The 21,923-nt window shown below is 47.1% G+C and overlaps 1 protein-coding gene across 4 annotated transcripts in view; it reads left to right on the top strand.

Annotated features, from left to right (window-relative positions):
- The window catches only part of APBA1 (amyloid beta precursor protein binding family A member 1), a 239,100-nt gene extending 218,837 nt beyond the window's left edge, over positions 1-20,263 (top strand). For all 4 annotated transcript variants that reach the window (XM_063696445.1, XM_063696444.1, XM_055350760.2 and 1 more), the window contains 3 exons: positions 6,604-6,723; positions 15,031-15,171; positions 16,412-20,263. In XM_063696445.1, coding sequence (XP_063552515.1) covers positions 6,604-6,723; positions 15,031-15,171; positions 16,412-16,483 — 333 coding nt within the window. In that variant the 3' untranslated portion in view covers positions 16,484-20,263. The remainder of the gene's footprint in view (positions 1-6,603; positions 6,724-15,030; positions 15,172-16,411) is intronic.
- Positions 20,264-21,923: the final 1,660 nt, after the last annotated feature.

Raw genomic sequence — 21,923 nt, 5'->3', positions numbered from 1 at the left:
GCAAGATGATGTAATCGTCCATGGTCATACAGCCTCCAATACAGAGTCATCCCAGGGAGGGTGTCAGGTGAAATGCTAGGCCCAAGGCCAGACCATGGGGCAGTACTTCTCAGCCAGGGGTGATCTTCATCCCCCAATATGTATGGAGACTGTTTGGGTTGTCACGGAGGAGAAGGTGCTGCCAGCATCCAGTGGATAGAGGCCAGGGATACTGTCAAACATCCTACAATGCACAGGACAGCCCCACAGCACAGAGTTATCCAGCCCCAAATGTAGGTAGTGCTGAGGTTGAGAAACTCTGCCTGAGCGGTGTAGGAGTTCAGATGTAAGAGAGAGAGATCGATGAGAGAGGGAAGCTGGTTAGGGACGGTTTGTGGGGAGTTGGTCTGAGTCTAGAAGGGTTGGGGAGGGGGATAGGGGGTTAAGTATTGAATAATATTTGTGTTCCCTCCAAATACATATTGAAACCCTAATCCCAATGTGATGTTATTTGGAGCTGGAGCCTTTAGGAAGTGATTAGCAGGAGGATGGAGCCCTCATGGTTGGGATTAGTGCCCTTAAAAAAGGGACCCCAGCAAGCTCTCTTTTGGTATGTGAAGATGCTAGAAGTTGGCCATCTGCAACTCAGAAGGGGCCCTTGCCAGAACCTGACAGTGCTAGTACACTGAGCTCAGACTTCCAGCCTCCAGAACTGTGAGGGATAAATGCCTGTTGTTTATAAGCCACCTAGTCTGTGGTACTTTGTCATGGCAGACTAAGAACAGACTCAGACAAGGGGAGGACTTAAGTAAAGGTGGGGATGGGGCCTGGGCAGGAACAAGCCGGGCTTCCTGAGGCCCTCAAGACTCCAGCTCATGGCCTGGAGTCACCTCCTTTCCTCCTCAGGAGAGCCCACAAGGGGGACAGCAGATGCTAGGTGCACAGATGGGCCATCAGAGACTCTAAAGGCACAGGAGACTTGCCCAGGGCCCCCAGCTGGCCAGTGAGTCCCCACCCTCCTGCGAATCCCTCCTTCCTCATCTGCATGGGGACCAGAGGAGGGAAGCAGTGAGGCTATGAGGGCAGCCTGACTCCCTCTGCAGCTGCCACAGCATCAAGGTGGAAGCAAAGCTTGCTGGAGTACAGACAGAGCTCTGTCTGCACAGTTTCCTAAGGGGAAATGGATTGTTTGAGGAGCTGAACTTTGATGTCTATAAATGTAATCTCTATAGAACCAGAAAATTAAAAGGCCGAGTGGTGATGAAAGAGATGTAACTGATGAATATTAAGAGTAAGAAAAGCAGTGCTTTCGTGGCCACCCATAGTGAAGAAGTACTTAGCAGGGCAGACCCCGATTAGAGCACAGCTGAACTTCCTCCCTGCCACAGTGCGCCGCTTGTTGAATGGGGAAATGTGATGGTCCGTCCGTGGACCACCCTGGCTGGTGGGAGGTGTAACCACTGATAACAGCCAGAATCACCAGTACCAAATACAGACTGACATCAGGGGGTCGTATCACCTTTTTAAAATTCTCTAGAAAACACACCCCTTTTTGCCTGCACCTGGACAGATGTGCACACTGCCCTACCCCCACCCCTCGGGCCACTGCAGAGCAGCATCTGGACCACTTCAAGGCTGTGTTCAAATTTGTTTCAGTATATGTCCATGCTCTTTGCAGTGACTTTGACAAGCAACTCTCATCCTGATGAATCAGTGCGTCTCAAACTGATTGGAATCACCTGGGGATCTTGTTAGAATGCAGGTCTGATTCAGCAGGTATAGGGTGGAATTCTGCATTTTTGGCAGGCTTTGCGGCGGGGATGGCATCACCAGTCTGCAGGCTACACTTTCAGGAACAGGGATCCAAAGTGTGCATTCTGCATCTGGCCACCATCACCAGTCTGCAGGCTACACTTTCAGGAACAGGGATCCAAAGTGTGCATTCTGCATCTGGCCACTTCAATACTGGTTGACTATTTTCCCCCCAGGTTACAGGAAATCGATTTCTAGAGTAGAATTATAGGTATTGACTTGCCTTACTCTTCCTACCTTATTTTTTGGGTCATAATTAATTCCCAAGGCATAATTATTGGTGGGTGGAACATTTTACAGGCTGCCTCTTTCTGTACCTTTGCCTCTGTGGTCCTGCCCTCTGGGTTTTTGCTCTGTTTTAGAATAGCGCACAGCTTCCCTTGCTTCCCCAGGAGCATCATGGTTCTGCTCTCCCGTTGCTATAGAGACCATTCTGGCTTCTCTTTTCTCTCTTCGCCCCTCTTCTCTGGCCTTCCCCTCCCACCAGATTTCTTAATTTGCTGTACCGTTCCACTGTTGTCATGGGGACCAAATGACCCTTTATTTAATTGGCACCTCCAATAAAATGGCAGCTCAGAAATCCAAGTTAATGGGACCCAACATGAAACATTGATTAGGAACAGCAGAGCAAATGCATGGTCTCGTTATTTCAAATTGCTATTTATCTAAGCTTCATCTTGCAACACATTTTCCCCAATCTAGAAAATTTTTCACTGAGGGACAGATCAGGCATCCCAAATCAATTCACAGAGAAGGAAAGAACCCACCAGAGCAATATGAATTTTTTAGGCAACATTGAGAAAATAGAGTCATTCTCTTGCTTTTCGGTATGTTGGGTAACATTTTCTGTATCACACAAGCATACCTAAATAATCTCAGTGGTTAATAGGCGTAAATATTTAAAGCAGGTGGCTTTGCCTGAAGGGTTGAGATTCCAACAGCATGCTCCTGTCTTCATCATTCATCTCTCTTCTTTCCCACAAATTCCTGGTCTCCTGGTGTGTGATTAGAGAGAAAAGGGTGAAGGGACTCCAGCCCCGTCTGGGCTCAGAGCCCTGTGCTTAGTACTGATAATGTCTCTTATCCAGCCCCGGAGAGGGTGCGCTTCCCTGAATCTCCAGTGCCTAACACATTTCTTGGCACATGACAAGTGATTCGTAAATATTTATTGATTAGGTGGATGGAAAGGAGGAAGCACTCAAAGCAGATAAAAATATCTGCATGAATGTCTGAGCTGCTCTCCACCGTACCTCCTAGCCCCGCAAAAGAAGCCCACTTTAAATTTTAGGAATAGGTTTAAGCATAATGGTTGAGATTTGGTGTTAAAGGCAAAGGCATTTAGGAATAAACACATTAAAGGGGGTGCAATCATTGAAATTAGAACTGTGAGAGACATTAGTGAGCTTCACCATTTGTTGTGAAGATGAGGAAATTGAGGTGGGAGAAGGGCGAGCAAAGGGCTTCAGATCCCACTGCTTGGGGTAGCAGAAACAAAACTTGAGTTCAGGTTTTCTGACACCACAAGAGTCCTCTTCACCAGGCTGTGCTGGTCCTATTGATAGGAGCAGAAGGCCAGAGCATCTCCCTTTGTTGATGGGGACAATGGGACCTGCTGCATATGGAAGGCCTGGATCCTTCACAGATGTTCATTTCCCCAGGGAGAATCACACTCATTCCATTGCTGTGCTTTGGAATCATTTCCTTAACCAGAGCAGTTCCCTGGAGATGTTCCAAAACCACCAGGAGATGCCACATGAATGTGAATGCCAAGTCGCATGGTACATTGAGGCCACAAGCTGAGTGACAGCCATGGGGAGGCTCAAGTCCTGCAGAAAGCAGAGGAATTCAGAGCACGGGGGGAGCAGATGCTGACGGCGGGGAAATTGAGTTCCATCAAAATTCACACATTAGGAGCACAAACTAGAACCAGAAGTCAGTGGGGAAGCCAGGGGGTGGGGGATTATGAGGACCAGGAACCCCGAAAAACTCTTGCCACGTAGGAAAATGAACTAAAAAGATGGCCCCAATTCAAGGCTGGAATTTGGGGACACAGATTTGTTCTGTGGCTGACCCTGTCGTCTTCGTGGAGCAAGCCTTATTCACAAAAGACACACCCTCTCTGGTTGTGTATATGGGGCATTATGGTGTAGAAATACTGTGCGTTTTGAATGCGGACAGACCTAGGATTGAATCTTGCTGTGTGTGAATGTGAGTGAGTCATTTAAAATCTCTGAGCCTCAGTTTCCTCTTCTATAATATAGAAATAATTATGGCCAATTAAATGAGACAGCTCCTGTCCTTTCCAGGTTAATGCCAGATAACAGTGAGTGTTCAATGACAGGTAGTTACAGTCATTTTGGTTCAATTAGTTTCATCATCAGGGCGGGTTTTGATGCAGCAGTGATCTTAGGGGTGTTCCTGCATGACATAGACATGCAGATGGCTGACGAGGGGTCAGCTGTATAGTGACTGGGCAAACAAAATTTCCCACAATATGTCACCCTCACTGCACCCTTGCCAGCGCCTGCTCTCACTGAGCACACTGGCTGTAGGTGTGACTAGTAAATTGACATCTTTGGGTGTAATCATCCATGGAGAAATTAAGCCACCTGGATGCAGATGAGGCCATTCATTGTTCTGCAGTAGTAGTCCACACCAGTTGTTCGCAAAATTGAGCGTGCACCTGAATCATCTGGGAGATTTGTCATCCACAGATTCCTGGGTCCCACCCCTAGGTTTTCTGATTCAGTGGGGCTTGGGTAGAGCCCAGAATCTGCACTTCTAAAAAGTGGCCAGGGGCTGCTGCTGCTGCTGTGTGGGGTTTAAGAGCCATTGGTGTACACCTGCTGGCCAAGCATAGTAAAGCTGGATAACCAGAGGCAAAATAGCCCCTACCTCTCCCTCAATCTAAAGCATATCCTGTAACTCAGATACAAAAGGGGTATAGGTCATTTCTGCCACTCCAAGAAGCACTCTTGCTACAGATTCTGTTTGCAGTGAAGTTGTCTAACACCAGTTTCACGCCTCTGCCAGGCAGGGTGCCTGAGCAGGGATCCATAGTTCCAGTCCTGACCCCACAGAGCCCTTGGACAAAGCAATCTGTGTCTATGTCTTCATCTTTAAAATGTGAAATGTAAGTCCTGACCTCGCACTGAAAAAGATTTGGTAGACTGGTCAAGGAGTGACAGCAGTAGTGGCTGTGGAATCTACAGAATTCTATTTATAGAATAAGAGGCAGACGATCACCCTTCATGCATGCTTTTCTTGGATTTGTCACTGTTCTTTACAGGTCCTCTTTCCACTTCACTCGTAGAGGGCGCAAACTGGACCCACTTGTGAACTGAGCAGGTGCTGTCTCTGGGCGATACTTTGGGCTTGGATAGAACAGAGCTTGCCTTTTCCCTGAGTCCCTCCTCATTCCCTGGTAGCTGTTCTCTCCTGCAGGAAGAGTTACCCACCTCTCCTCCCACCCACCCCACAGTTCCCTTTGGAGGAGTGGGCCTGGGGCTGAACTTGAGCGATTTCCCAGGCAGCTGGCCTTATAGATGGGAGTCCAGTTGGGCAGGTGCTTCCCACTGAGGGCTCTGACCCCTGCTGCCTCAGCTCTTATAGCAGGGCCAGGGGCTGCAGGGCCTGCAGCTACAACAGTGTGGTCTGTTTACCCCAGCATGCAAACATGATTCTCCTGCATACCATGACTTGAAAGGGGTGGGAAGGCACCTGCTATCAGCCATTCCTTCTCCTCCATGTGGCAATGAGGAGTTTGTTGAGGCACAGCAGGCACCCTGGGGAGACTGGAAGTGGACATTTGTTTCAGGGCTCACTCAGTTCCTTCTGCCTGGCACCCTCCTCTAGGGTGAAGCTGACAAGTCAGTGATCGGGCCTGCAGGAGCAAACCTTCCCACCACCCAGCTGAGGGCAAGTGTAGCCTTGTGATGGTTTTCTAAAGATGATTCTGAGCACACCTGGGCTTCTGTCACTGCTGTGAGTCTGATCAGGGGACAGGAGCAGGAGCCTGAGCTCAGCTTAGACCACACGGAGGTGGAAGCTTTCTACATAGTCTCTGAAACTAGTTCCTTTTTATAGTCAAAGATCAGCTTTCCCTCTACGCTCCATTTTAATTTAGAGGGAGAGGTGTGTCATCAGGGATCATGAAACAACAGTCTGCAAGTCGTATTTCTTCCCCTTCCTTCTCCATCAACACCCGTCCCCATTCTCCCAAGGAGGCACACACTGATTGGAGTCCCCGGTTGCTGTGGGAATGTTGACAGCTATAAAATCTCTAACTGGCAGAAAGAAGGGGAAAGAGGAGCATCAGAGACCAGAGAAAAGAGCCATGATGTATCAGGCCAGTTGCTGTGAGTTCGATGTCCTTTGTTAGAAGAGGAGTCATTGCTAGAGTTTGCCTTTCAGAAGAAAAGTCCATTTCCCACTAATGTTGCTCCTGGCTGGGGGAAATAGTGTGCCTCCTTCATCTTTGAAGCCAGAAAGGACATCTGATACTTCCTCATAGTTGTACGAGTACTTTGATCAGATCCCTTGAACCCAGCCCACTTCCCAAAAGGAAGGCATTGCCCACAGGAACCCCATCTGTGCATGGGCTAAGAGGGCTCCATCTGCAACATGTGGTGTCTTAACCCTGGGTAGGTGAAGCTGAGCAGTGACTGTACCAGCCCGGGCACCGGAGGCCGGCAGGCAGTGGGTCCTTCAGAAGACCCAGTGCAGCTTCTTTTGCCTTTGGTGCTGCCTGCTTTTGCTTATTCTGTCTGCCTCAGTGGTCACCATACCCACTGTGCTTTATTCATGTTTAAGGGCTTAAAGAATCAGTCCCGAGTCAAGCTGAATATCGTGAGATGTCCTCCGGTGACCACCGTGTTAATCAGAAGACCAGACCTTCGCTACCAGCTGGGTTTCAGCGTCCAGAATGGAATTGTAAGTAGAACACCTTCCACACCCTTTTCCACAATGTTGACAAATAAAAATGTAGCACGGCTGGGGGGGTGGAGCCAAGATGGCTAAATAGGAACAGCTCCAGTGTACAACTCCCAGCATGAGCGATGCAGAAGACGGGTAATTTCTGCATTTCCAACTGAGGTACCAGGTTCATCTCACTGGGGAGTGCCAGTCAGTGGGTGCAGGACAGTGGGTGCAGTGCACTGTGCATGAGCCGAAGCAGGGCAAGGCATCACCTCACCCGGGAAGCACAAGGGGTCAGGGAATTCCCTTTCCTAGTCAAAGAAAAGGGTGACAGACGGCACCTGGAAAATCGGGTCACTCTGACCCTGATACTGTGCTTTTCCAATGGGCTTAACAAACGGCACACCAGGAGATTATATCCCACACATGGCTCGGAGGGTCCTATGCCCACGAGCCTTGCTCTTTGCTAGCACAGCAGTCTGAGATCAAACTGCAAGGCGGCAGCAAGGCTGGGGGAGGGGCACCCGCCATTGCCCAGGCTTGGGTAGGTAAACAAAGCAGCGGGGAAGCTCGAACTGGGTGGAGCCCACCACAGCTCAAGGAGGCCTGCCTGCCTCTGTAGGCTCCACCTCTGGGGGCAGGGCACAGACAAACAAAAAGACAACAGTAACCTCTGCAGACTTAAATGTCCCTGTCTGACAGCTTTGAAGAGAGTAGTGGTTCTCCCAGCACACAGCTTGAGATCTGAGAACGGGCAGACTGCCTCCTCAAGTGGGTCCCTGACTCCCAAGTAGCCTAACTGGGAGGCACCCCAGTAGGAGCAGACTGACACCTCACACAGCCGGGTACTCCTCTGAGACAAAACTTTCAGAGGAATAATCAGGCAGCAGCATTTGCGGTTCACCAGTATAACGCTGTTCTGCAGCCACTGCTGCTGATACCCAGGCAAACAGGGTCTGGAGTGGACCTCCAGTAAACTCCAACAGACCTGCAATTGAGGGTCCTGACTGTTAGAAGGAAAACTAACAGAAAGGACATCCAAACCAAAAACCCATCTGTACGTCACCATCATCAAAGACCAAAGGTAGATAAAACCACAAAGATGGGGAAAAAACAGAGCAGAAAAACTGGAAACTCTAGAAACGAAACCAGAGCACCTCTCCTCCTGCAAAGGAACGCAGCTCCTTACCAGCAACGGAACAAAGCTGGATGGAGAATGACTTTGACGAGTTGAGAGAAGAAGGCTTCAGAAGATCAAACTACTCCGAGCTAAAGGAGGAAGTTCAAACCAATGGCAAAGAAGTGAAAAACTTTGAAAAAAAGTTAGACGAATGGATAACTAGAATAACCAATGCAGAGAAGTCCTTAAAGGACCTGATGGAGCTGAAAACTACACTACAAGAATGTGACAAATGCACAAGCCTCAATAACCGATGTGATCAACTGAAAGAAAGGGTATCAGTGATGGAAGATGAAATGAAGCATAAAGAGAAGTTTAGAGAAAAAAGAATAAAAAGAAATGAATAAAGCCTCCAAGAAATATGGGACTATGTGAAAAGACCAAATCTACGTCTAATTGGTGTACCTGAAACTGACCAGGAGAATGGAACCAAGTTGGAAAACACTCTGCAGGATATTATCCAGGAGAACTTCCCCAATCTAGCAAGGCAGGCCAACATTCAAATTCAGGAAATACAGAGAATGCCACAAAGATACTCTTTGAGAAGAACAACTCCAAGACACATAATTGTCAGATTCACCAAAGTTGAAATGAAGGAAAAAATGTTAAGGGCAGCCAGAGAGAAAGGTCAGGTTACCCACAAAGGGAAGCCCATCAGACTAACAGCTGATCTCTTGGCAGAAACTCTACAAGCCAGAAGAGAGTGGGGGCCAATATTCAACATTCTTAAAGAATTTTCAACCAAGAATTTCATATCCAGCCAAACTAAGCTTCATAAGTGAAGGAGAAATAAAATACATTACAGACAAGCAAATGCTGAGAGATTTTGTCACCACCAGGCCTGCCCTAAAAGAGCTCCTGAGGGAAGCACTAAACATGGAAAGGAACAACCTGTACCAGCCACTGCAAAAACATGCCAAATTGTAAAGACCATCAAGGGTAGGAAGAAACTGCATCAACTAATGAGCAAAATAACCAGCTAACATCATAATGACAGGATCAAATTCACACATAACAATACTAACCTTAAATGTAAATGGGCTAAATGCTCCAATTAAAAGGCACAGACTGGCAAATTGGATAAAGAGTCAAGACCCATCCATGTGCTGTGTTCAGGAAACCCATCTCATGTGCAGAGACACACATAGGCTCAAAATAAAGGGACGGAGGAGGATCTACCAAGCAAATGGAAAACAAAAAAAGGAAGGGGTTCCAATTCTAGTCTCTGATAAAACAGACTTTAAACCAACAAAGATCAAAAGAGACAAAGAAGGCCATTACATAATGGTAAAGGGATAATTCAACAAGAAGAGCTAACTCTCCTAAATATATATGCACCCAATACAGGAGCACCCAGATTCATAAAGCAAGTCCTGAGTGACCTACAAAGAGACTTAGACTCCCACACAATAGTAATGGGAGACTTTAACACCCCATTGTCAACATTAGACAGATCAACGAGACAGAAAGTTAACAAGGATATCCAGGAATTGAACTCAGCTCTGCACAAAGCGGACCTAATAGACATCTACAGAACTCTCCACCCCAAATCAACAGAATATACATTCTTTTCAGCAGCACCCCACACCTGTTCCAAAATTGACCACATACTTGGAAGTAAAGCACTCCTCAGCAAATGTAAAAGAACAGAAATTATAACAAACTGTCTCTCAGACCACAGTGCAATCAAACTAGAACTCAGGATTAAGAAACTCACTCAAAACCGCTCAACTATATGGAAACTGAACAACCTGCTCCTGAATGACTACTGGGTACATAACGAAATGAAGGCAGAAATAAAGATGTTCTTTGAAACCAACGAGAACAAAGACACAACATACCAGAATCTCTGGGACACATTCAAAGCAGTGTGTAGAGGGAAATTTATAGCACTAAATGCCCACAAGAGAAAGCAGGAAAGATCTAAAATTGACACCCTAACATCACAATTGAAAGAACTGGAGAAGCAAGAGCAAACACATTCAAAAGCTAGCAGAAGGCAAGAAATAACTAAGATCAGAGCAGAACTGAAGGAAATAGAGACACAAAAAAACCTTCAAAAAATCAATGAATCCAGGAGCTGGTTTTTTGAAAAGATCAACAAAATTGATAGACTGCTAGCAAGACTAATAAGAAAAGAGAGAAGAATCAAATAGACAAATAGACGCAATAAAAAATGACAAAGGGGATATCACCAATGATCCCACAGAAATACAAACTACCATCAGAGAATGCTATAAACACCTCTATACAAATAAATTAGAAAATCTAGAAGAAATGGATAAATTCGTGGACACATATACTCTCCCAACACTAAACCAGGAAGAAGTTGAATCTCTGAATAGACCAATAACAGGCTCTGAAATTGAGGCAATAATTAATAGCTGACCAACCAAAAAAAGTCCAGGACCAGATGGATTCACAGCCGAATTCTACCAGAGGTACAAGGAGGAGCTGGTAGCATTCCTTCTGAAACTATTCCAATCAATAGAAAAAGAGGGAATCCTCCCTAACTCATTTTATGAGGCCAGCATCATCCTGATACCAAAGCCTGGCGGAGACACAACAAAAAAAGAGAATTTTAGACCAATATCCTTGATGAACATCAATGCAAAAATCCTCAATAAAATACTGGCAAACCGAATCCAGCAGCACATCAAAAAGCTTATCCACCATGATCAAGTGGGCTTCATCCCTGGGATGCAAGGCTGGTTCAACATACGAAAATCAATAAACATAATCCAGCATATAAACAGAACCAAAGACAAAAACCACATGATTATCTCAATAGATGCAGAAAAGGCCTTTGACAAAATTCAACAATGCTTCATGCTAAAAAACTCTCAATAAATTAGGTATTGATGGGACGTACTTCAAAATAATAAGAGCTATCTACGACAAACCCACAGCCAATATCATACTGAATGGGCAAAAACTGGAAGCATTCCCTTTGAAAACTGGCACAAGATAGGGATGCCCTCTCTCACCACTCCTATTCAACATAGTTTTGGAAGTTCTGGCCAGGGCAATCAGGCAAGAGAAGGAAATAAAGGGCATTCAATTAGGAAAAGAGGAAGTCAAATTATCCCTGTTTGCAGATGACATGATTGTATATCTAGAAAACCCCATCATCTCAGCCCAAAATCTCCTTAAGCTGATAAGCAACTTCAGCAAAGTCTCAGGATACAAAATCAATGTGCAAAAATCACAAGCATTCTTACACACCAATAACAGACAGAGAGCCAAATCATGAGTGAACTCCCATTCACAATTGCTTCAAAGAGAATACAATACCTAGGAATCACAATACCTAGGAATCCAACTTACAAGGGATGTGAAGGACCTCTTCAAGGAGAACTACAAACCACTGCTCAATGAAATAAAAGAGGATACAAACAAATGGAAGAACATTCCATGCTCATGGGTAGGAAGAATCAATATTGTGAAAATGGCCATACTGCCCAAAGTAATTTATAGATTCAATGCCATCCCCATCAAGCTACCAATGACTTTCTTCACAGAATTGGAAAAAACTACTTTAAAGTTCATATGGAACCAGAAAAGAGCCCACATTGCCAAGTCAATCCTAAGCCAAAAGAACAAAGCTGGAGGCATCATGCTACCTGACTTCAAACTATACTACAAGGCTACAGTAACTGAAACAGCATGGTACTGGTACCAAAACAGACAAATAGACCAATGGAACAGAACAGAGCCCTCAGAAATAATGCCGCATATCTACAACTGTCTGATCTTTGACAAACCTGAGAAAAACAAGCAATGGGGAAAGGATTCCCTATTTAATAAATGGTGCTGGGAAAACTGGCTAGCCATATGTAGAAAGCTGAAACTGGGTCCCTTCCTTACACCTTATAAAAAATTCATTCAAGATGGATTAAAGACTTACATGTTAGACCTAAAACCATAAAAACCCTAGGCAATACCATTCAGGACATAGGCATGGGCAAGGACTTCATGTCTAAAACACCAAAAGCAATGGCAACAAAAGCCAAAATTGACAAACGGGATCTAATTAAACTAAAAGAGCCTCTGCACAGCAAAAGAAACCACCATCAGAGTGAACAGGCAACCTACAGAAAGGGAGAGAATTTTTGCAACCTACTCATCTGACAAAGGGCTAATATCCAGAATCTACAATGAACTCAAACAAACAAATTTACAAGAAAAAAACAAACAACCCCATCAGAAAGTGGACAAAGGATATGAACAGACACTTCTCAAAAGAAGACATTTATGCAGCCAAAAAACACATGAAAAAATGCTCATCATCACTGGCCATCAGAGAAATGCAAATCAAAACCACAGTGAGCTACCATCTCACACCAGTTAGAATGGCAATCATTAAAAAGTCAGGAAACAACAGGTGCTGCAGAGGATGTGGAGAAATAGGAACACTTTTACACTGTTGGTGGGACTGTAAACTAGTTCAACCATTGTGGAAGTCAGTGTGGCGATTCCTCAGGGATCTAGAACTAGAAATACCATTTGACCCAGCCATCCCATTACTGGGTATATACCCAAAGGACTATAAATCATGCTGCTATAAAGACACATGCACACGTATGTTTATTGTGGCACTATTCACAATAGCAAAGACTTGGAACCAACCCAAATGTCCAACAATGATAGACTGGATTAAGAAAATGTGGCACATATACACCATGGAATACTATGCAGCCATAAAAAAGGATGAGTTCATGTCCTTTGTAGGGACATGGATGAAGCTAGAAACCATCATTCTCAGCAAACTATGGCAAGGACAAAAAACCAACACCGCATGTTTCTCACTCATAGATGGGAATTGAACAATGAGAACACATGGACACAGGAAGGGGAACATCACACACTGGGGACTGTTGTGGGGTGGGGGGATGGGGGAGGGATAGCATTAGGAGATATACCTAATGCTAAATGACGAGTTAATGGGTGCAGCACACCAACATGGCACATGTATACATATGTAACAAACCTGCACATTGTGCACATGTACCCTAAAACTTGAAGTATAATAATAATAAAAACATTAAAATGGACATTTTAGTAATAATAAACATCTGTTGGAATGCTTTAAAAAAATGTAGCATGGCCTTTTTTTTTTTTTTTTAATTGAGATGGAGTCTCGCTCTGTCGTCCAAGATGGAGTACAGTGGCACAATCTCAGCTCACTGCAACCTCCACCTCCTGGGTTCAAGGGATTCTCCTGCCTCAGCCTCCTGAGTAGCTGGGACTACAGGCACGCGCCACCACGCCCGGCTAATTTTTGTATTTTTAGTAGAGACGGGGTTTCACCATACTGGCCAGGCTGGTCTTGAACTCCTGACCTTGTGATCCACCTGCCTGTGCCTCCCAAAGTGCTGGTATTACAGGGCCTTTGACTTTTTTTTTTTAAGCCAGTTTGTTCCCTGAAGGAATCCATCAAGAAAGAGTATGAGTGGATGAAGGAGGCTCAGCTCCCTCTCTGGACAGAGTCCCTTCAGCAGAGATTCCCACCCAGAACCCAGTGTTTCTGTGACATGCAGGACTGCCCTCCCGGCTGCCAGCTTGAGAGTTTGGGATGCACCCTCCAAGAGCCTCCTTGCCTCTGGACTGTCCACCCTGGCTGCACAGAGTCCCGCAGAGCAGCTGACTCCCAAGCCTGGGGCTGTACAGTGCAGGGGCCGGCTCAGTTCCCACAGTCACATCTGGGACTCAAACAGTTTGGTATTTGAGTGATCCTTCAAACCTTGGCCTTCCGGCGAAGCCAGGCAGATCACTTGAGGTCAGGAGTTTGAGACCAGCTTGGCCAACATGGCAAAGCCCAGTCTCTGCTAAAAATACAAACATTAGCCAGGTGTGGTGGCGGGCACCTGTAATCCCAGCTACTCAGGAGGGTGAGGCAGGAGGATCACCTGAACCTGGGAGGCAAAGGTTGCAGTGAGCAGAGATTATGCCACTGCACTCCAGCCTAGGTGACAGAGCAAGACTCTGTCTTAAAAAAAAAAAAAAAAAAAAGGAGTCCTAGGTAATTAAAATATCATTCCAAATACATTTTAAGGTTTAGAAATACCCTTGAACTTCCCATTTGGAGTTGAAATATCCAGCCCCACTTCCTGCATTGTTTGTACCTGAGTAGCCTAGTTTGCCTGTTAGGAGAGGATCTAGGGTGACTCTTTACAGTTTAGCTCTGAGATCATCTTTTCATTGGTTTGGACTTGTTTGCATTGTTCATAGTTAAACTGTATTAAAAGTTCAGATATGAACAAGGAGTTGTTAACACATGTGGGTCTACTGGGAAAACACCTAAGGAATGTTTTGACCCCAGACTAGCTGAGAGAGCAGCTGGGCCACACACTCACAGAATCACACAGCATGTTGCTGCAAGATGTCACTTGCAATCTTGTCTGCATCCACTTTTAAATAAAGGTGCGTGGTCTGGAATGAAAAGCCAACTTAGTAAATTCAGACCTACTCTTTTGGGAAAAGTTACGTTGTAGTGTGTGTGAGGTGAGGGTGGAGGGCCCATCAGCCCCGCCTGCAACCTCGGGTCACTGTGGTACCTGGCTGTGCCATCACAAAATCCAGCCTCACTGTCTTTTTTGTGGGAAGGGAGTTTGAACATGGGCCGCTGAATTGGGAAGCTCTGAAGGAGTCTCTTCCCTCCAGCCAGCCACACTTTGGAACACAGAGTGGAGTTCCAGCCCCATGGTGGCTCAGGCAATCGTGACCCTAAAAACAGTCTGCTGGCATTAAACACTTCAGTGCTTGAGTCCCAGTCATGACTACGGGAACTAACACTAACCTCTGTCACACAGGCTGACAGTTTGGAAACACTGGTGACTCTGCGACAGACCCAAATGGCCCTTTTTACCCAGCCCCAGCTGGGATGAGAAGTAGAATTCAGTGTGCCGTAAAAACCAGTGATGTGCTACAGTCTCTGTGCAAGCCGCATGAACAAGGTGGCCATGTGGGCCGACGGCACCTGTTTTTTTGTGAAAAGACACTAAGAGAGTTAAATGCCCAAAGCCTAACCATGTCAGTTTCTCCAAGAGCAGAGTGTGGGGGCAGGGGGCTTTCAGGAAAGACGGCCTTCCAGCCCCACCGCACTGTCTGCAATGAGGTAACTCCGCCTTTGACTCTGGCAGATCTGCAGCCTCATGCGAGGGGGAATAGCTGAGAGAGGAGGCGTCCGTGTGGGGCACCGGATCATTGAAATCAATGGACAGAGCGTCGTGGCCACCCCCCACGAGAAGATCGTCCACATTCTCTCCAATGCTGTTGGGGAGGTAGGAGAGGTCCAGGGCTGAGGGTGGTGCTGAGGGCCGCGTCTGGTGCCCCTGCCTCATATGCTCACCGTGGCCCTGAGCAGACTTTCCAGGAAAGCTCCCTGAGTTTCCAATCCTGAACACTCCCCAACAAGCAGACCTGTCTCTGACCAAATGCCAAACCCATTAGCAAGCAGTTATCTGGGAGCTCCTCCATGAAATGGAATCAGATCACCCTCAGCCTTCTCTTTCATCTGATGTGCTCACCTTCTCTTTTTAACACTCAGCTTTCTGTTGCTTTTCTGTATGGCCGCCTAAGTTGCCTCCATTTTCCCCAGTTAATCTCCCCAAATGTTTTTAAAAGATTTAAGTCTTAGACTCAAGTTGAATCAACAAAGTGGCCTTCCAGAGGTGTGACCCCAGTGCAGTGTGGCATGACGTGTCATCACTGCTGTCAGTCATCACAGCTGTCAGTCAGTCATCATTGTTGCCATTCATCACTCCTGTCAGTCATCACTACTGTCAGTCATCACTGCTGTCAGTCATCACTGCTGTCATTCATTTATCACTGCTGTCAGTCATCACTGCTGTCATTCATTTATCACTGCTGTCAGTCATCACTGCTGTCATTCATTTATCACTGCTGTCAGTCAACACTGCTGTCAGTTACCACTGCTGTCAGTCATCACTGCTGTCAGTCATCACTGCTGTCAGTCATCACTGCTGTCAGTCATCACTGCTGTCAGTCATCACTGCTGTCAGTCATCACTGCTGTCATTGATTTATCACTGCTGTCAGTCAACACTGCTGTCATTCATTGCTGTCAGTCATCACTGCTGTCATTCATCACTGCTATCAATCATCACTGCTGTTCTAGGGCTGATTTGTCATCCTTGCCTCATCTGCCAAGAGAGATGAGGGAGGCAGGCACCCTGAGAAGCCTGGAGCCCTTCCTCCATTTTCAGAGTTCTTGCTTTTAAAAGGGTAGGGTCTGGTGAGAGCGAGAGCATTTGACTGAGAAATAAGCCTTGCTTGGTTTTTGTTGTTCATTTCTGTCACCCCTAAGCTTTTGAGAAAGTCAGTGGATTCCACTGTTCCTGGAGACCACCTTGGGTCAGGTCCCTGGTGGTGGCTGGGCAGTAGGGGGGTATCTTCAAAGCCCTCTGTGGGAGAGGCACTGCCTCTCTGGCCAGCCCTGGGCAGTGCCCACGCAGCCAGACCCCAGCCTCAGCCCCCACTAAAGTGTGTTCTTTACCCTCAGATTCATATGAAGACAATGCCAGCCGCGATGTACAGGCTGCTGACGGCCCAGGAGCAGCCCGTTTACATCTGACCGCGGCCACACACGGTGGCATGCATGGAGGACTCTCCTCATCGTGGTTGTGTTTCTCGTGCTGCATCCCTGTGTCCACTGAGACTTTCCCCTCTCGCGCCCAGCATTTGGTTTTACACAGGAAGAGAAGAATCCACAAGGACCTCTTTACTCTCTCCTATTTGCTTTTTTTTTTAAATACCAGGGAAGTTTCGTATGCACTCCCTTGAGGATGGAGAGCAGCCAGCACCCACCTGGTACTGACCCAGGACCATCCTGGAGGGCTTTCTGGGTGTGTCCAGGGGGTGGGCTGTCACTGCCTGAGGGAGAATCCTCCCTTCCCAGGAGGTGCAGACTTCTTGAAAGGAGCTCGCGGGGCAGCAAAGCAGCTGATTCAGCAGTGCCTAAAACCCAGTTGCTGATCCCTGCTCTCTGAGTTTATCTGTGGGAATGTGGTAGTACCCAGGGCCAGCCCACGTCATTAAGGTTATGCACTGCCTGCCATGTAGTTGGGGCACCATACATTATTTCCTCCCAGAATCTCTGAGCCAACCTTAAACCTCTTCTATTGCTAGTTTTAATTTCAACATATGTGTGTTTTCTAATACGAGCCTTCTCACCCCAGGATAAAAGGGGAAATAACTGCCTTGGGCAAGGACACCATAGTGTCACAGAGAGCTTGGCAATTCATGGGGCATCTGAAGCTTTACCAGGTTGTCCTCAAGTTATCAACCATTAGATAAACACAGGCAGGTACTGTCTGCTTCTCTCTCTCTCTCTCTCACACACACACACACAGTCCCCTTTGCATATCACCCTTCCCTGCTCCCACCACCAGTGAGACAAGCTGAAGATTAGGCACACAGATCCCCTGGAAACCCACCTCTCTGGAAGGCCCCTTCCCTGGCAGGTGGCCAGGCAGGCGGGGGCTGCTCAGCCTCATCCTGAGAGACCTGCCCTCTCTGCGCTGAGGCCCAGCCCGTCCAGCACCACTTTGGCTTAAAGCATCCTCCTCCTGGACTCCCCTCCCCGCCGAACACACATCCCAGGAGTCTGGGAAGGAGGGACTGTTCCCCAGAAGGCAAGCTGCAGGTACAATTGCGTCTTGTTTCCTGGCCCAAGGCAAGACCAACTTTCTTCTCTGCTCAGGGCCACTAGGCAGATGTGATATTGGAAAGGCCAGAATAGTACATAAACCACAAAATTAAGGAGACAATAGCAACCTTAAGTTATGCCTCAGAATCCCCAGATGTGGTCCATAAACACCCTCTTGCTGCCTTGTGGGCCTGAGAGCGTTTTTTGGCTGGTGTGGAATTGTTCCGTGTTTTCATCAGGTGCCTCATATTTATGCTTCCGTCTCAGTTCAGTGTAGATGTTTTAGTAATATTATAATTCTGAGCCAGTTTTCACTTGGTCCAAAGAGCATTTTGTTTTCATGTGAGGTGTGATTTGGCTTTGCTTTTGTTTTGTTTCATTCATGACCTCAGTAGAGACAGGGGAAGAGAAACTATTATATTTTGTAATTAATATAGTCCCTGTTCTCTGCATCCGAGATATTTATGTTGTGTCTATGGAAATAGGAACTCAGTGAGCAAATGGTGGGTAGCATGTATTTATAGAGAGAATGGAGGGATTCTAAGGAGGGAGCAAAGTGACTATAACAAGATTAGGGACAAGAGACTTCAACCAGAGAGTTCTGTGATCAATTCCCCGAGATCTCTGTATCTTCTGAGTTTTCTGCTTAGAATCAGGGAAGCTCAATGCTTGACAGGAACGAGCAGTGGAACTCTCAGTTTCACTGTGTTACAAAGGAGCCCTGAGGAAGAAGGGAGGCCGCTGGCTGCCCAGGTGCCCTGGGGGGAAAGGGACTTCTGCTGCTGCAGAGAGTGGCACCCAGTGGGGCCAGGGACTCTGGGATGGGCCATAAAGCTCCCCAGGACTTCTTTGAAGGATGCTTTACAGAATGCTTCTGGGAGACCAGCCTCAAGGTCAACCCATCACAAACATGAGGACCAGGAAGGAACCATGGCCTGGGTTCTCCATTTGCTGTAGAGTATCTGGTGATACAATGAGACACTAAAGAGTCATCAGCCAGTTCATCTTTCCTCTGCCAATAAGAGTGGATAGAACAGGAATGAAGTGTTACTGGTGGTATTTCAGGCATCAGGAGCCTTGGAAAATCATCGTAGGGGCTCATGCCTGTCTGTCCCTAGGCACCTGGCCAGCACCACAGAGGCCCGCCCATGACTGGCCAGGGGACAGAACTCCAGTAGCACGTCCCTGTACAACCTGCACATAACGGTTATGTATGTTCACCTCAAGGAGAGAATATACTTTCTATTCCTATTGCACAAAAACCTTGTAAACTTTGAGAGGTGCTGAAAAAGCCAATTCTGCAAGCTCTCCTAGAGGACTGACATTGTAACATTAGAGTGAGAAGATTTCTCTGCCACATTCTTTTGTGTTAATCCAGGTGTGTCTTCACACCCAGTGAGTGGAAGTTGCTGGAGCTCGGTACAGGTCCACCCAGCTGAAGTGGGTTCTTTTTCCCACTACCACTGGGGCAAGGGAGTGAGCCTAGGTATGGTCACCTCAGCAGCCACAGTCTTAAAAGCAAGTCGCTAGATTTTTTGAAAATCCCAAGAGAAGTGGTGGTCTTCCCTTCTGTCATCCCAGTATATATAGTTATACATGTAAATATCTAAATACCCCGTGTAACGGGAAGGCTATGTACAGGGCAGCCTTCCCAAACGCTGTGAGGGCACAGAGCTGCTGTGGCTGCTCCACCAGGGTGTGCTGGTGGCTCAGCTTTGGGGTTGGACTCCCACATTCACCTCCCCCTCCTGGTCCAGGCAGAGGCACCAGAACCCATCCTGCCTTTTCTCCAGTGTGAGCATTTCAGGGAGCCACCATCAGCCTTGGGTTCATGAGAGGAAGAAACCCCCAAAGACCAATGCCCGGAGCCCACTTCTCCAGCGACACCTTCCCTCGCCAGAGCAGGCTCCTAGGAGTGCATCGCAGGGGTGCTGGGTCCCTGCGCACGGGTTTGCTTTCTGAACATTGCCCATCAACACCGCCTTCAGGGAGTCCCAGAGTAACCTACTACCTCCCCCATCGCTCCTCTGCCCCCCTCACCCTGTGGGCACCAACACCTCCCGCACACGGATGAAAACCATCTACAGAGCCCTTCCCGGGTCCCTCGACCCAGTGGTGTAGCCGTTACCAATGTTTACAACCAGGGGCCGCCCCTCCTTAGATGTGTTTACTCTCATTCACAGGCCACCCGTTGGTTTGAGTTTCATGTGTCTCCTTCCCTGGCCTGGGTCGACTTGAGCACACAACTCGATCTTTCTTCCCCTCCATCAAGGCAGTGTGTGAGGACTGTGTGGGAATGACATTTCTTGTACATACTTAGCACAGCACCTAGGGTATGAACTTGTACTATTGTTCTGTAAAGAGGGTGAAATAGAGCTTATTGTAAAGCGTCGGGAGAAGTATAGTATTGTATTTGTAACAATATCGTTCTTTGTATACACAAAACTCAATGATCTATATATAAATATAAATAAATATATAAATAAAATATATCTACACGTGAGCCTGGAATGTGGACACCACACACCCACTGAATGTACTTCCTTGACAGTCTGGTCACTGGTCCTTCCCTCCCTCCTCAGTCCCGTGGCCACAGTCATCCGGTTTGGGGTTGTGATGTATTTACTGTGCTATCTTCCTTTATTTAACTGAACGCTAATGTCTGTATAAGAGTTGCTGCAACAATAAACAAGAACTTCACCTCTTGCCCTGGCCAAGTGTCTTCTTGTTGCAGGGAAGGCTTGGGATCATGTGATGAGTTTGTCTTTTCCCTAACAGACTATCTCCTGCCCACCCTATAGGCGCCCAGAGCCCAGGAGTTCTCTAAATGAGCTTTTATTCTGTGGAACTGACTTGGTTTTAGACAAGAAAGGCTCTGTTCTCCTGTCCCAGTTGATCCTCCAGTCCTGTGGGTCTCCTTTGAGCACACTGAACTGGAGAAAGAGAAATTCTCTAGATTTCATACTTGACATCCTCTATGAGGGTAGGAAAACAGGAATTAATTCTCCCCCACCTCAGTCATCTCCCATAAGGGCAGTACCTTTTTGTAAGGGACTAAGATCTAAGTGGACGGTGGAAAACAGCTCCCTGAGAGGCCCATCCAAAGGTTCTGTGAGAAGGTTCTGGAAGGTTTCCTCCTGGTGCTCTTTGGAAATTCACTTTTTGAAGGTTGCCAGGCATGCCCTCCCTGCTGCCGGGGGCATGCTGGGGGCCCTGGACTCCCCAACACAGAGTGTCCAGCCCTGTTCCAAAGCAGATTGCTTGTCAGCTTTTTCTTTGCATACACCCCTCCCCCATCTTCCCTGCAAAGCTTTTTGCAACCCCCTCAGGTCCGTAGCTGCTGAAAGCCCTGAACATGGAGGCAGGGCCTTATCCTGAGGGTCCTGTGGCCTGGCCCCGAGGAGCCCCTTCTCCTCCATCCTTCTTACAGCAAGCAGAGTGTCCCACCACCGAGACGGCTGCCATTGAATCAAGTGGGAAGAAAGCACATTGAACTGGTGTCTGGGGAAGTCACAATTTGAAGAATGGCAGCTAGTGTTTATAGTACCTTCCATGTGCCAAGCATCCTACAGAGATGAACTTGGTAACTCCCCACAACACCTCTAAGAGGTAGAAGCTTTTCCTGTATTATCATTGTCTCCATTTTATACAGGAGGAAACGGGCACAGAGGGTTCAAGCACTTATGCTCAGCTTTCCAACAACTCCCACCTGCACCCACCTGGGACAGGCTTGTCATCGCACACAGATGAACTCAGCGTTAGACTTTTGGGTCTCTTTTGGTTCTTTTATAATGTTTTCCTTCCTGGTTTTCTTCCATTGATTTGCAAACCACATCTCTTATTCAAATCGATCTGCCCTACTTCCCCATCCCCAGACTGGAATTGAGCACTGGCCTGGGAGAGCGGGACTTGCTCTCAGCTCCCTCCCTCCCTCCCTGTCTCCTTCTTTGAGTCCCTTTATGGGAAGGGGCACGGGCAGGAGGTGCACAGAGGTTCCCCTACATTAAGAGTTGCCCTTGGGAAGGTCACAGGCCTCGCCTTGCTGGTTCATTCTGCTGATCTGGTTCACTGACCAGGAGATCAATGAAGACAAACAATTGGCAGCAACCAGGCATTCAGGGTCCCTGAGCCCTGGGCCCCATCTTCCAGCTGACCCCTTAGCCACAGTCCTCTAAAGCAGCAGTCTCCACCTTTTTTGGCACCAGGGACCAGTTTCATGGAAGACAGTCTTTCCAGAGACCGGGTGCCACAGAGGAGGATGATTCAAGCACATTATATTTATTGTGCACTTTATTTATCTGATTGTTATATAATGAAATAATTATACAATTCACCATAGAATTGTATAATTATACAGTTCACAATT

The sequence above is a fragment of the Gorilla gorilla genome, chromosome 13, assembly GCF_029281585.2.
Source record: "Gorilla gorilla gorilla isolate KB3781 chromosome 13, NHGRI_mGorGor1-v2.1_pri, whole genome shotgun sequence".
NCBI classification, from domain to species: domain Eukaryota; kingdom Metazoa; phylum Chordata; class Mammalia; order Primates; family Hominidae; genus Gorilla; species Gorilla gorilla.
This window is presented reverse-complemented; position numbering and strand designations above follow the sequence as displayed.